Source organism: Vipera berus, assembly GCF_964194415.1.
Source record: "Vipera berus genome assembly, chromosome: 1".
Lineage (NCBI taxonomy): Eukaryota > Metazoa > Chordata > Lepidosauria > Squamata > Viperidae > Vipera > Vipera berus.
In genome coordinates, this window is record NC_138202.1 from 286,699,026 (window position 1) to 286,712,191 (window position 13,166).

Consider the following 13,166-nt stretch of genomic DNA (forward strand, 5'->3'; position numbering starts at 1 on the left):
AATTATTTTCTTTGCAGAGATCAGGAAATGTATCACTGAAACAGACTACTTAATAAATGTATTTACTGAAAAATTTTCTGTTACAAAACCAGTAAGTAAACTTAAACATTTTAAAAGTTCAATTTTGCAAAAATGATAGAAAAAAAAATACAAAGGGGTCAACATTTAAAACCAAAATTTTAATCTATATATACATTTAAGTGTTTAGACTCTTGACAATCAGTGGCATACAAATGGTTGTAAATCAGTGCAATAAATAAATAAAACCTGGATTAATAACAGGTTAATAACCAGAAAAACAACAATGCGGTTTGTTGATAACTGCTCTTCAAGGTTCAGGAGCCCTAATTTATATGCAGCCACTGAAAATATTCTTACTCTCCTAATGTTAGAGAACTATCAGGAATTAGGTCCTAAGGTTACAGACTGTTGTGATTCAGGGTCAGCCTGTGGGTTCGGCATTTGGGTCGGACGATTCAGAGGAGGAGGAGGGGGGTGTTGGAGAGGTTGCTGAGGGGGTTGGAGAGCTTGCTGATGAGAGCCCTCAGCCACGCCCCTCCCACCTGGTTACGACGCAGACCCAGCTGTGTGAGCCTGACAGCGTGGATGAAGATGACCCACAGCTGGCCCTGTTCAAGGACGCCCGACGCAGGAGGCAGTCAATCAGGAGTAAACAGAGGAAGGCAATGGGGCACCTCGGAAGGAGGCAGAGAGAAGCCACGCCCTGAACTGTTTAAAAGGGGAATGTGTGGGAGGGCTGGTTTGCTGAAGGCAACCGTTTGAATAGTTCCTGTTTCATGGTTCGTGTCTTGTTTTGCTCTATTTGCTTTTGCGTTCATAAATTTGGCAGGCTTAGTTCCAGCCTCTTGCCTTCTTGTAAAGGGGTTGTCCCTGCCTTATCTGCAGGGCCGGTAGTAGGCTGGTACAGAACACAGACAGAATGCAAATACCCACAAGAGAGCCACTAAAATGCATCATCTAATATCCAACATGTAATTTAGCAGATCCGCCTTTTTATTTGCATTGTTGTGTAGAAAATATAGAAAGGCATATAGAAACGCATGGACAAAGATTAAGATTCACAAACCTGCATCTTCATATCAATGCAAATTCTTTCAGGCAAGACTCTTTTAAAGGTTGGATTATAGATCAATAAAGGATAAGTAGAGCTCTGACTAAGTCAAGCTTTGAACAATATAAGACAGAAGCAGATCTTTTTGTTTAATCTGATCTGTCCCATCACGTGTAAAATAGGGAATGCAAATCCTTCCCTGACTATTAAGTCAGTAACCTGCAGCTTCTTTCCTTAGAACAATGTTTCTCAACCTCGACAACTAGAAGATGGGTGGATTTCAACTCCCAGAATTCCCCAGCCAGCTATAGATTTGTACTATGCTGGCTAGGGAATTCTGGGAGTTGAAGTCCATCCATCTTTAAGTTGCCAGGGTTGAGAAACACTGCAGACATTTTCTTCTCCTTTCCTGTTCTTTGAGCTTCATTGAAGAGAAAAACATCTACTGGAGGAGATTGAAAAGAAGAATACTTCACCATCAAGATTGCTGCAGGTTAGGACCCCCACTTAGGTCTTCCATTTGCCTTAAGATTCACATACATCCTTGTTTTTGCTTACATGTAGGGCAGGTCCAAATGTAAGAAAAGGTTGTTGTCACACTTTATGCATCATTTGAAGGAGGACAGCTATTAGTTTTCACTTTGGTATTAAGCATGTGTATCAAACACACGCATTTACAAATCTGAAATTCGTACTGATTAATGCCCATCAAGAAAAGAGATTTAAAAATATAAAAAAACCACAAGAAACATGCTAACACTGTATGTATTAATAGTACAAGTTCAACCTTTCAATGAATGTTATGTCTCAGTGTGAAACTTACCTGTCCAGCAATGTCAGCAAGGTGAGTCGATCATACCAGATTTTTATCCATTTGCCAGGAAATACAATAAATTTGTAAAACTGTCTATTAATTTTTCTTTGAGCTGATGAGCATGAAGAATCCTCAAGGTCTTCACTAAAATGCTGTCAACATTAAATTAAAAATAAAAGAATTGTATATCATTTTCATAGCACTGCTTTCAATAACAATACGGTTTTGATATAATTTGATAGTTATTCCTTTTTCAGTGGATATAATCAAACAATGATCATAGTCAATATTTTTTTACAGGTTAACTTTTTTTTTGTAAACTTGATTAACTTCAGTCTTGCCTATTTTTTTGCACATGGCACATACTAGGATCTTTTCACTGCCCTTGTAAGATTATTACTTGATCACTTGAAATACATTAGAACAAAACAAGCTAAGTCCCCCAAGATTGCTCTTTGTGTGATGTTTAAGTCTTGCCTACAATTTGAACATAAATGGCATTAGATTTGAAAATACTGGGGAAAGCATACATACATACATACGTACTGAGATAAAATTTCTCAGAACAAAGTTGGGGTTTTTTAACTCTTTTGCTCCTTTAAAAAATCCATCAAATCAAAATTAAAATCCCATTTTATCAGCATAAAATTTGGTATAATAGCTGATGCTTAGTGGAACATTAGCTATTCTCCCATTTGTATGCTATAACAAGCTTACACCAACCTCATCTGAAAGATGCAAGTTTATATAGCTAGACTGGAAGATATTCACAAAGTGTTTTTTTAAAAAATGTATAGGTACTGAAATGTTACATGGTACCCGGTGAGTTTCAGAAAGAGCTCCCCGTGCCAGCATCAATAAGAACTGCTGTTGCCGTGCCCTTCGCCCATGATCTCCAGAAGATGCTTCTTGGATCTCTGAGGTAGTTGTACTAGAGGAGCTGAAATGGATTTCACTGTAGATATAAAGATAAAAAGAGTAAAAAGAGATAAAAAGAGTAGAATTTATTCAAAATTATATGATTCATAACAATTTGGAGTATCTGCAGGGGTCATAAAGAAAAGTCAAGATACAACCATGAGATCAAAGCTGCCATCTTGACTTTTTATATTCACCTACCCAGACACCCCCAAATCTATGGGGAAAAAACAAGAGGCTTCAGAGTCTGACTACATTAGCTGGGGGCTCCCCACAGATTCAGGGAAAATCTGATTCTAATTTGTTAACTCTAGAAGGGCAATATGAGCGAGCTGAAATTCCTTCTGCAAACGTGCCAACAACTGACTGAAGAAATTAGAATAATGCAAATAGCTCTGCTTGTGACGCCTGTGACACTTGATAACAGATTAAAAAATAATTTCAGAATTTGATCAATACTTGGGGTGTATAGATGCCTAACCATGCAATCATGATGGGCAAAGAAAGAGAATTTTGTTGAAGCAGGATATATTTTTTAAACTGCTTCTATCTTATACCTTTGGGATTAATGAGAGGCTTCAAGATAAAATAGAAGCAGACCCGTAAATCAATCAGGCCTTTGGGTTGAGACTCAACATACCAGACCGTCATAGAGCAATCTAGAATTGCTTCAAACTATATTTTCAAAATTAAAATAGGCTGGCAAAATGTCACTATGTCTTTTTTGGCTGCTGTAGCTTCCACCATTCAAAGAAATAATAGCTCAACCAAACAAGTCCTGCCTTAGTATTACACATAAATGAAACATAAAGATTGATTTCTAGTGAGTTTTTGTGCCGAATTGGCTAACTACAAAAAATAGAAATAATATAAAATAATAATATACAATTATTAATACAATAAATGCAATAAAATTAATAAAGTTAAAACAATTGAGAGTTCCTAACCAATATACAGAATTATTGTTGATTCACAAGTAATCTTCAAATCTTTATTTGAAAATTAGGATACCTGACATAGAAACCAACTCAAATTCGGCTCTGATAAAATTATGTGAATTGTCAGCTTAGCTAATACAGTAGACTCAAATAGTGGAAGCAACAGCACAGCTCGATTAACACTAAAAGTGAAGTTTTAATTATGGCAATTTTAGAGAAGCATTTTAAAGACCCAAGTATCAATGCAAAGAATGGGATTTATGAGTAAGCATACATAGAATTGTATTCAATGACATCCCATTTAGACTGCATATGAAATTAAAAAGTCCTGGAATTTTGTGAATGTAATTGAAAGATTGTCTGGCTAATTACCGGTAGTCTGTTAAAACAGCTGTATCTTACATAACTATTGCAATTTTCAGAATAGCTTAAGATTCCAAATCAACTGAAATCTGTATGTAGCTCACAACTATACCTCAAACACAACTTTTAATACTACTTGACACCTGATGTGTCTAACTTGAAAAAGAAATTAATAAAATAGAAGTCAGGACAAGACAAGATAAATACTTCCTAATTTTGACCTTGTTCTGTAGAAGATATTTTTTCCCTGTATGACCTTTCAAATGATACATCTGCCTAGAGTTGACTATTGTGTTAAAGATATTGACTGCCACCATGTGGCAATTTTTTTTTTTTGCATTTACTTTCCTTTTTATTTGACTTACATGGCATGCACGATCTGATGGGATTGCAGTTCCCAAAGCCCTCAGACAAAGGTCAATAATTAACCAATAATTCAGGGAATGGCAGTCCGAACCACACCTGAAAGGTATCAGAGAGGGCAAGACTGGTCTATAACAGTGTTTCTCAACTTTGGTAACTTGAAGATGGGTAGACGTCAATTCTCAGAATTCCCCAGACAGAATTTCCAGGATTCACCACCCATTTGCTGGCTAGGGAATTTTGGGAGTTGAAATCCATACATCTTCAAGAGGACAAGATTGAGAAACACTGATGTAGAATATTAAGTGAGAACGAGTGTGGTATAGTGATTAAGATGTTGGACTAGCACTCTGGAGACCCAGGTTCAGTCTACTCTTAACACTCACTGCAGATTTTTGGCTAGTTGTTCTCGCAGTCCAAACTATCATGCAGGAAAAACTGATGTAAAGGAAAATGAGAAGAGGGAGCCAATACATGCCACTTTGAAGGAAACACGAGATATAACACGCTAGGTGAGATCATTCGTAGTTTTGGAGTCGGGTATCACCAGTATGCTGATGATACCCAGCTTTTTATTTCGACCCCAAACCACCTCAGTGATGCCCTTGATGTGATGTCCCGTTGCCTGGAAGCAGTTCGGGTCTGGATGGGGAAGAACAGGCTTCAACTCAACCCTGACAAGACTGAGTGGCTGTACGTACCGGCATCTCGGGATATTCAGAACATTCCATATCTTTCTATAGGGGGTGAGTTATTACCCCCCACAGATAGGGCTCGCAACTTGGGAGTCCTCCTAGATTCACAGCTTTCCTTGGAAGAGCACATAACAGCTGTGACTAGGGGAGCCTTTGCCCAGGTTTGCCTGGTGCACCAATTACGGCCCTATCTAGACCGAGATGCCCTACGTACGGTCACTCATGCACTCGTGACCTCTCGTTTAGACTACTGCAATGCTCTTTACATGGGGCTGCCCTTGAGGACTACTCGGAGGCTCCAACTGGTACAGAATACAGCCGCGAGAGTTGTGTTGGGAGTCTCCCAATACTCCCATGTTACACCTCTACTCCGTGAGCTGCATTGGCTCCCAGTTGTCCTCCGGGTAAGATTCAAGGTGCTGGTAATGGTTTTCAAAGCCCTACATGGCATGGGTCCGGAGTACCTTAGGAATCACCTGCTGCCAGCGTCAACGTCCCTCCGTCCAGTGCGCTCCCACAGAGAGGGCCTCCTAAGGGTTCCGCCATTCGGAGAATGCCGTCTGATGGCTCCCAGAGGGAGGGCGTTCTCTGTGGGCGCGCCTGACCTATGGAACCGTTTACCGGTTGAGCTCCAGATGGCTCCCGACCTTCGCTCCTTCCGACGCGACCTAAAAACATATCTCTTTGAGCAATCCGGTCTGGTCTGATGGGTTCTGTTGTAATTACTGTTTTAAGGTAACTATCTTCTGCATTTGGGCAAAATTAGGGTTTAATTTGTTTTCAATATCTGTATTTGTGCATTCTGTTATTTATGTCACTGTTAACCGCCCTGAGTCCTTAGGGAGAAGGGCGGTATACAAATCAAATAAATAAATAAAATATAAATCCAATAAACGAATTCTATGTTCTTTGGCTAACCTACTCAAGATAAAACGTGAATATACTGAAGTATCTTGGCGTGCAATGGAGTAATTATGGGGGAAAATATTTGTTCCTAAAGAATTTGCAACCACAGAACTAATGTTGTACTAGCACAAAATTAAGATCTTTGTTAAATTATTTACAGGTTATATAATACTCTTATCCCAGATATTCAACAGTTCCATTTCATAATAGAGTAGATGAGTTCTAGATAACCTGTTTGGCAAATAAGAAGTCCTAAGTTCAAATACTGGCAACTATAATTAGAAGTTGGAGAAATACTGTGATTTATTGCAGAGAATGCAAACTTGAAGCAGAAAATATCTAAATTATTATACAAAAGAATCTGTCATTTGCATATGGATGTTTCATGAAAATGATATTCCCAATCTTTAATTTTGGAAAACTAAATAACCACTCCAGAAACGAAATGGAGTCATCCCCCAATCCAGTACATGAGGAGTTTACTTACTGTGCATTGGAGATGCAATCATAGATGGGTGAATTTTCAATATTTCCTTCTGCTTGACTCCTTAAGTACAAGGACCTCATTTCTCCTTCAAATAAAAGAAGACATAATCTGGTGAACAACGATCTGCCATGCACTCACTTTTATAACTAGGAAATTATAAAATTAGAAGGCCAGCTTTCCAGAAATAGAAATCCTATCTTCAGGTATCCTTGTCAATGACTTGCATTCTCTCAACTCTATCTGATAAGGTAGATTTCAGCACCATTGCAGCTGCTGCAACACACTCATTTTAAAGTGTTCCTTGCCACAGCCCTAGCCTTGGCAATAATCCTCTTGTAACTTGGCACCTGTCATCTTTCCATTTTATGTACAGGTATCTACACCTATATGGTGCATAACTTTGGAAAGCCTCCATGGTAAATCAGAACAATGGCATCTGAAAAGATGGGCGTGAGCAGATTTGTTAAAATTTAGATTGGGATGTTAAAAATTTAGTTCCAGAGCGCAACACTGAAAGAAAGAGGGGGAAATCTAGAAGTTCATAGGCTGAGCTGGAACTGGGAAAATTTTAAAGGGAAGATAGCAAGTTAAGTGCATCTTTCATTAAGAGAGTATGGACGGGTGCTGCAGCTAAGTATAAAAATTAGAATCTGGACGGCCTTGGGTACTGTTGGCACTGAAATTCATCCCAAGGAGAACGCAGAAACCTCTCCAGTTATTGCCTACAGCACATTCAAATGCTATAAAGGAGAGTTTGTGAAAGAGAAACAGAAAGGATGGCAGAGAACAAGGCTGGCTGTTGCAGCATCTGGAACTCAAAGTGCAAAGGGAGGAAAAGAGAAGAAAAAGAAAGCTTGGAAGAAGGAGGAGAGGAAAGGAGAGGACAAAATGGTGGACAGTGTGGAGCAAAACAAGGTAGAAGAGTCAGGAATTGTGCCAGGAGGCTATGAAAAGGGTTGTTGTTGTGGGGAAAATAGAAGGAATTTGTAAAAATAATAAATGTGGGAAATAAATAAATGCACACATTTACATATACATGATTGGATTGCTTATTGGGCATATTTGAAGCGTTGATGTTAACCTTCCAAACCTTAAATGTATAGGATCTATACATTAAAAAAAAACTATCACAGAAACCTAATGGCCATGTCTCAATGGAATCCTGGAACCCATTCAGATAACGAGTCTGAGAAGTTAATCCCCATGCACATAGAAACCCAAATGAGTTATGCAGAGGAAATGCAACTATCCCTCCCAACTCCTCCATAGGGGGTTACCATTTCCATCTATGAAGGAATAGATGTGCATTGCATCCACAGACATCTCTTCTTGCACAGATGCTTCAGGCCCACTTATGACTTGCAAGAGGGAACTGTCTGGCTGTGAAGTTACCCGATAAATGATCTGTCGTTGTCTGGTGCTCTGGTAACTTGTCAAAATATCAATAAGAAAAAGAAGGAGAGAAGAAGAGTTTCAAAAGCAGCAGTGAAATTCTTTCTCTGCCCCACCCAAGCAATTTCTCATGAAACCAAGAAAATAGATCAAATTAAATTTGATGCGAGTTCTTTTATAATGCATATTACTGTATGCTTGAAAATAAGAACATAGCTCTTACTGGGCAGTGAACTTTATTGACTCTGGGATCACTGGATTAACATTAATACAATCCTGAGTTTCCATCTCGGTTTTCTCCTGTTTACAGGAACCATGATTTTCTTTTTCTGCACAATTTTTTCCTGTTGTCAATGCACCGTCTTTTTTCTCTCTTAAAAAGCCATCTGAAAGACACAGAGAAAACTTTCCATGTACAACCTGGGAATTTTTTTGCTTGTATTTTTGTTTCCTGAATAAAAAGATCTTGACCTCACCCCATAGAAAACATCAAACCTTTGAAAATCAATTTATGGTCACATTAATTCATGCCCCCACCCCAGAGATAAAGGTTAATAAATTTATTGGGCCAAGCATTTACATATGATGAATTATGTCCACTGATGATGCTGAAAAGTAGCAATATCATAAGTTATTAAATGAATCATCTGCTGTCTTTTCCTTTATGCTTGTATGGATTGATGGCAAACTGATTCATATCCTGAGCCTGTAGGAAATGTGACATTAAATCTTTCCTTTTCCTCCTTTTCCCTCTCTTTGATTTTACTGTCAGCTCCACTCCAAATACCGTAGGTTTTCCTTCTTCTTCCTTTTTGCTCTTTAGTCCTCATTCTTAAATTTTATACTCTTGTCTTCTTCAAACATCTCGTGTATGCATTATACTGCCTTCTCCTATCTCTGGGACAATAGATTTCTCTTATTAAAAAATATCCTATTCACTTATTGCCTGTTCTCCAGTTTAACTTAATCTCTTTAACCTCTTGCGTTGACTGTCTTAATGCTAATCCGATATTTCAACTATTCTGTTGGCTTACTTTCAACATCTAGATCTCTACAATTCTTATCCACTTACTGTAAATATTGGTGAAAATTATTTTTCCCAGAAGCTGATAGAACCACATATGTAGAGACCTGCTGCCAATCTAGTCCAACTTTTTATGTTATTCAGCAGCCAATCAGATATATCTAGGAAATTCAAAAGCACAAACAATAGGATGGAAGCTCTCCTCCCATTTGTTCTCCACAATCTGATATGAAAAAGACATGCTATATTTAAGGAGATACTGTACTATATGCCTGAACAGAATGGAAAGACAGATCATTCACAAGTTTATGTAAAAATCCTTTAAAATCACTTAAATTGGCAACCAGCACCAAATTAAACAGCTTAACTTTATCTTCAACTTATTCATTTTGATAGAGTATCTTAGGTTCTAATATTGTAAAAGAGAAAGCCAGCTTATTTAGGAAGTAGCTGAAAATTGTTTTATAATCTATACTTTATTTTGCAATCTGTGATCAACACGTTATTCTGTTCAAAGCTGTAGAGCCATATCCCTGTCTTGCATTAGATAAATTAGGCTCTGAAAAGATAAATATTAGGACACAGCACTGGAAAATGTGATTTGGAGAGAATTTTGGTATCGAAGACTTCTATAAAAGATACATAAATTTGTAATTTATACATGCACACACACTTCTAAAGAATGGAATCAATTGCATGTAATTGCAAGAAGGGCTCTATCTACACTTTTGTAAAGCAAACCGTGAAATGTAACAAAGAATAAAAACAGCAAAGGACAAATGATATCCATCACGCAAAGAATCCACCAGAGTTGGGTAGCTCTAACAAATTTGAATGAATGAATGAATGAACATTATGAAGCAGTATAGAAGTCTACGTTTATTGCTATTACTATTCTTAAAGCTTGAGCATTTTTTCCTAACCCTCTAAAAGACAGATTAAGATCAGCAGTGTCTTCTTAAAAAGTAATCAAATATGGGACCCAATATACATCTAATGAAATTAAAAAACCCTATGTCCATCTTATATCAATTAATATTTTAAGATTTTATTGATATTTATGCATCTTTCATGTTTAATATTCTAGAGTATGGATGTGTGTATATATGTATATATATATATGATGTATATGTATATGTATATGTGTGCATATATATATATGTATACACACACACACACACACACACACATATATATATATATATATATATACATGCACACACACACTTACTTATTTGTGGCTATTGCTTTTAGCATGAGTGGAAACAGCTTTTATTGCACATAAATTCCTCACATTTCTTGTGTGCACTGGAAACTAATAATTTGAATTATGCAGTGTACCTCCAGCTAGCCCTTTATCTTTTGCAGGCTCTGCTTTCAATTCTGGTGCTGTTGGCTTTGAAGTGTTGATGGATTCCAGCAGTGAAACAAATTCCAAGAAATTTGATTCATTTGGTATCTGCCCTTCTTTAGCTTCCAGGTCAGATTTCGAGGTGGGCAATAGTTTTTCTTTTGTGCTAACAGTCTCTGATGAATTCTTACTTAAAAACACATCTGTCCCACTATCCACACTGAGAACACGAGCATGTCTCTTCTCATGAGCTGTTTTATATAAGGGGACTTCCAAATTCCATTGGCCTTCTTCTGGGTCTTCTAGAATTTCAGAAGCATTTTCAGGACACACAATTATTCCTTCATGGCTGTTTGAGGGATTGTCACTATTTTCCTTTCCAATATTGTCTTGTTCACCAGATTCATAGCCAGAACATTGATTAGACGATGCATTGACATTTAAATTCTCTGGGGTTCTTAAACTTTCACTTACTTCTTGAAAAGCATGGCCTCCATTGTCCTCAGACAAATCAAAAGTAATAACAGGGATTATCATTGGATTGTTGCTTTGTTTACTATCTTGAACTGTTGCAGCCACAGCAGATTCGGGATCTGAACCAGATTTCTCAGCGTTCGACAATTTCATGTGAGGCAAGCCCTCCAAATCAGTAGCTGAGTTATGGGTGCTACTCATGGTGATAACTATTTTAATAGGTTCATGTAACGTGAATGGATCCCCAGAATGAGAACTGTCCACCAGTGCAACAGCTATCTCACTTTCTGATTCATCAAACTCTGCTTTGGGGTCATCCAAATCTCTTTCTGCAAATCTCTTCGTTTCCACAGAATTGCACCGAGGGAAACCGCTTGCAGTGCTGTCTTGAGTTGACCCATCCAATAAATTCTCTTTCCTTAAACATGTAAGATTGTTTAAATTCTCTGAAAAGAGGACAGGACTGTCCATACTCCAAGGCTCAAAAGAAATGCATGTTTTTAAAATATCACCCTGGGACAAGGAAAGATTTGGCAATTTTTTAACAACCACATCTTTATCCAGAGGAGCATCCTCTTCTCCATTAAAGTTAGACGGTTGTGCCTTCTCTTCTTTTTCATTTGTTCCACCATTGATAACAGTCTCCACAGCATTCGGCTTGTCCACTATTGCTGGTGTGGTGGAACTTGGCATACATGTCACAGAAGCAGGCAAAATGTCGGCTTTGATGCAGGGTGAGGTCAATAATACTGGTGGGACAGGTTGTTCTTCTGAAACCAGTACTCCTAGTAAAAAAAGACAAAGAGATACTGCATGTCAAAGATATATGAAGCTTTCTCAGAAAAGACATTCCAGAAAATTCTTTAAAATTAGCAGTTAATGTGCAGTGAAATCCCATTGCTTGGAATGGAGAGTGAATATGTCCCAATTTACTTTGACAGCACCTATTATTTTCTTGAGAGTTAGAATCTACAAAAAAAATAATATAGATCAATAAAAAAATCATGAAAATATGTTCAGTATGTAACATTATTTTTAATGGTAACAACCATATATTTATTTATTCAGTTTCTATAGTTACCCATCTCAGTGATTCTGGGTGGCTTCAAAATTCATTTTTTTAAAAAAAAATATTGCTGTTAAAAATACTGAAAACATTTTAAAACAATAAAAACACTAAAATATCTAGATTAAATATATATAGGAGCAAGATACTTGGCCAATTAGCAATATAGCCAGGAAACAGATCCCTTAAAATGTTCAGCATTTAGGAAGCAGATATTCAAATATATATAAATATTTCAGTTATAACGGTAAGGACACTAATTCAGAGGCAGGAGAAACAACAAAATAATGACAAAGTTCATTTCTTCCATATAACATTTATTCTGCAATCCTTAATAATTGTGTGGGACTGTGCTGTAAACACCATGAAATTCAGTGGGACTTCATCACTAGGTAACCTGGTAGCTCTGTACAACTCCAAAAGACAAAAGCCAGGGAGGAGAGGAAGTATTTTTTAAAAATAAAATAAAGGATTCATGAAGAGACAAGATAAACTGAAGATCCCATCAAAGTGAGAAACATTCCTGATAATGTAGGAAATATAAACAAATGTAATTCATATTCTTTAAGGAGGACTGATTCATAAAAGGGGCTGTGATGTTTTAAATCAGCTAAGAAATTTAAATCTATTTAGCTGTGATTGTTCATTGAAAAGATACCCATAAATCAAATAAATAGTACGAATAAACTAAAACCAGGCCTGAGAAGTGTCCTGTTCTTTAAGTTAGAGAAGTGTTTCTGCTTACTTCAGCTCTTTTGAACTAAAGTTCCTATATACCACCACTGAGCATAGTCACTATAGAACCGGGTAGGCGACTACGGTCCCTTTATAACCTGTGGACTTCAATTCCCAGAATTCTTGAGCCAAAAAGGCTGGTTCAGGAATTCTGGGAGGTGAAGTCCACAGGTTGTAAAGAGGCCATAGCTGCCCACCTCTGCTATAGAATGTTGTTTGTAGCATACCTTTCAGATCTTCGATGGTTTCTTGAGCTGGCAGGTTCTGAAATGAAACACATCAATTAAAATGATGTGAACTGTAAATGTGACATTACATGTGTTTTAGAGCAAAAAATAATGTAATTATGTCCCATGTTCCATTAAACCAATGGCCCCAAAATTAATGAATAAAATCATTGCATTTGAATATACAGCATCTTTCAGCTATCTTTCCAAGTCAGCTTGCCAGACAACCACATTTACAAGAAAGTATGAGGTATAGATAGACACTGGGTTATCTGTTTTGTTCAGACTGTATTTCACATTAAAGAAAGACGTTACCAATGGAAGAGAATATTTTCAGCCCA

At 37.3% G+C, this 13,166-nt stretch overlaps 1 protein-coding gene across 1 annotated transcript in view; it reads right to left on the bottom strand.

The window, feature by feature from the left end:
- Positions 1-13,166, bottom strand: part of PCNX2 (pecanex 2) — a gene marked incomplete at its 5' end in the record, with an annotated part of 105,903 nt that overhangs the window by 80,554 nt on the left and 12,183 nt on the right. Inside the window, 7 exons of the mRNA XM_081313895.1 lie at positions 1,896-2,038; positions 2,706-2,841; positions 6,557-6,641; positions 7,834-7,985; positions 8,172-8,334; positions 10,314-11,582; positions 12,826-12,862. Of these exons, the coding sequence (XP_081170021.1) occupies positions 1,896-2,038; positions 2,706-2,841; positions 6,557-6,641; positions 7,834-7,985; positions 8,172-8,334; positions 10,314-11,582; positions 12,826-12,862 (1,985 nt within the window). The remainder of the gene's footprint in view (positions 1-1,895; positions 2,039-2,705; positions 2,842-6,556; positions 6,642-7,833; positions 7,986-8,171; positions 8,335-10,313; positions 11,583-12,825; positions 12,863-13,166) is intronic.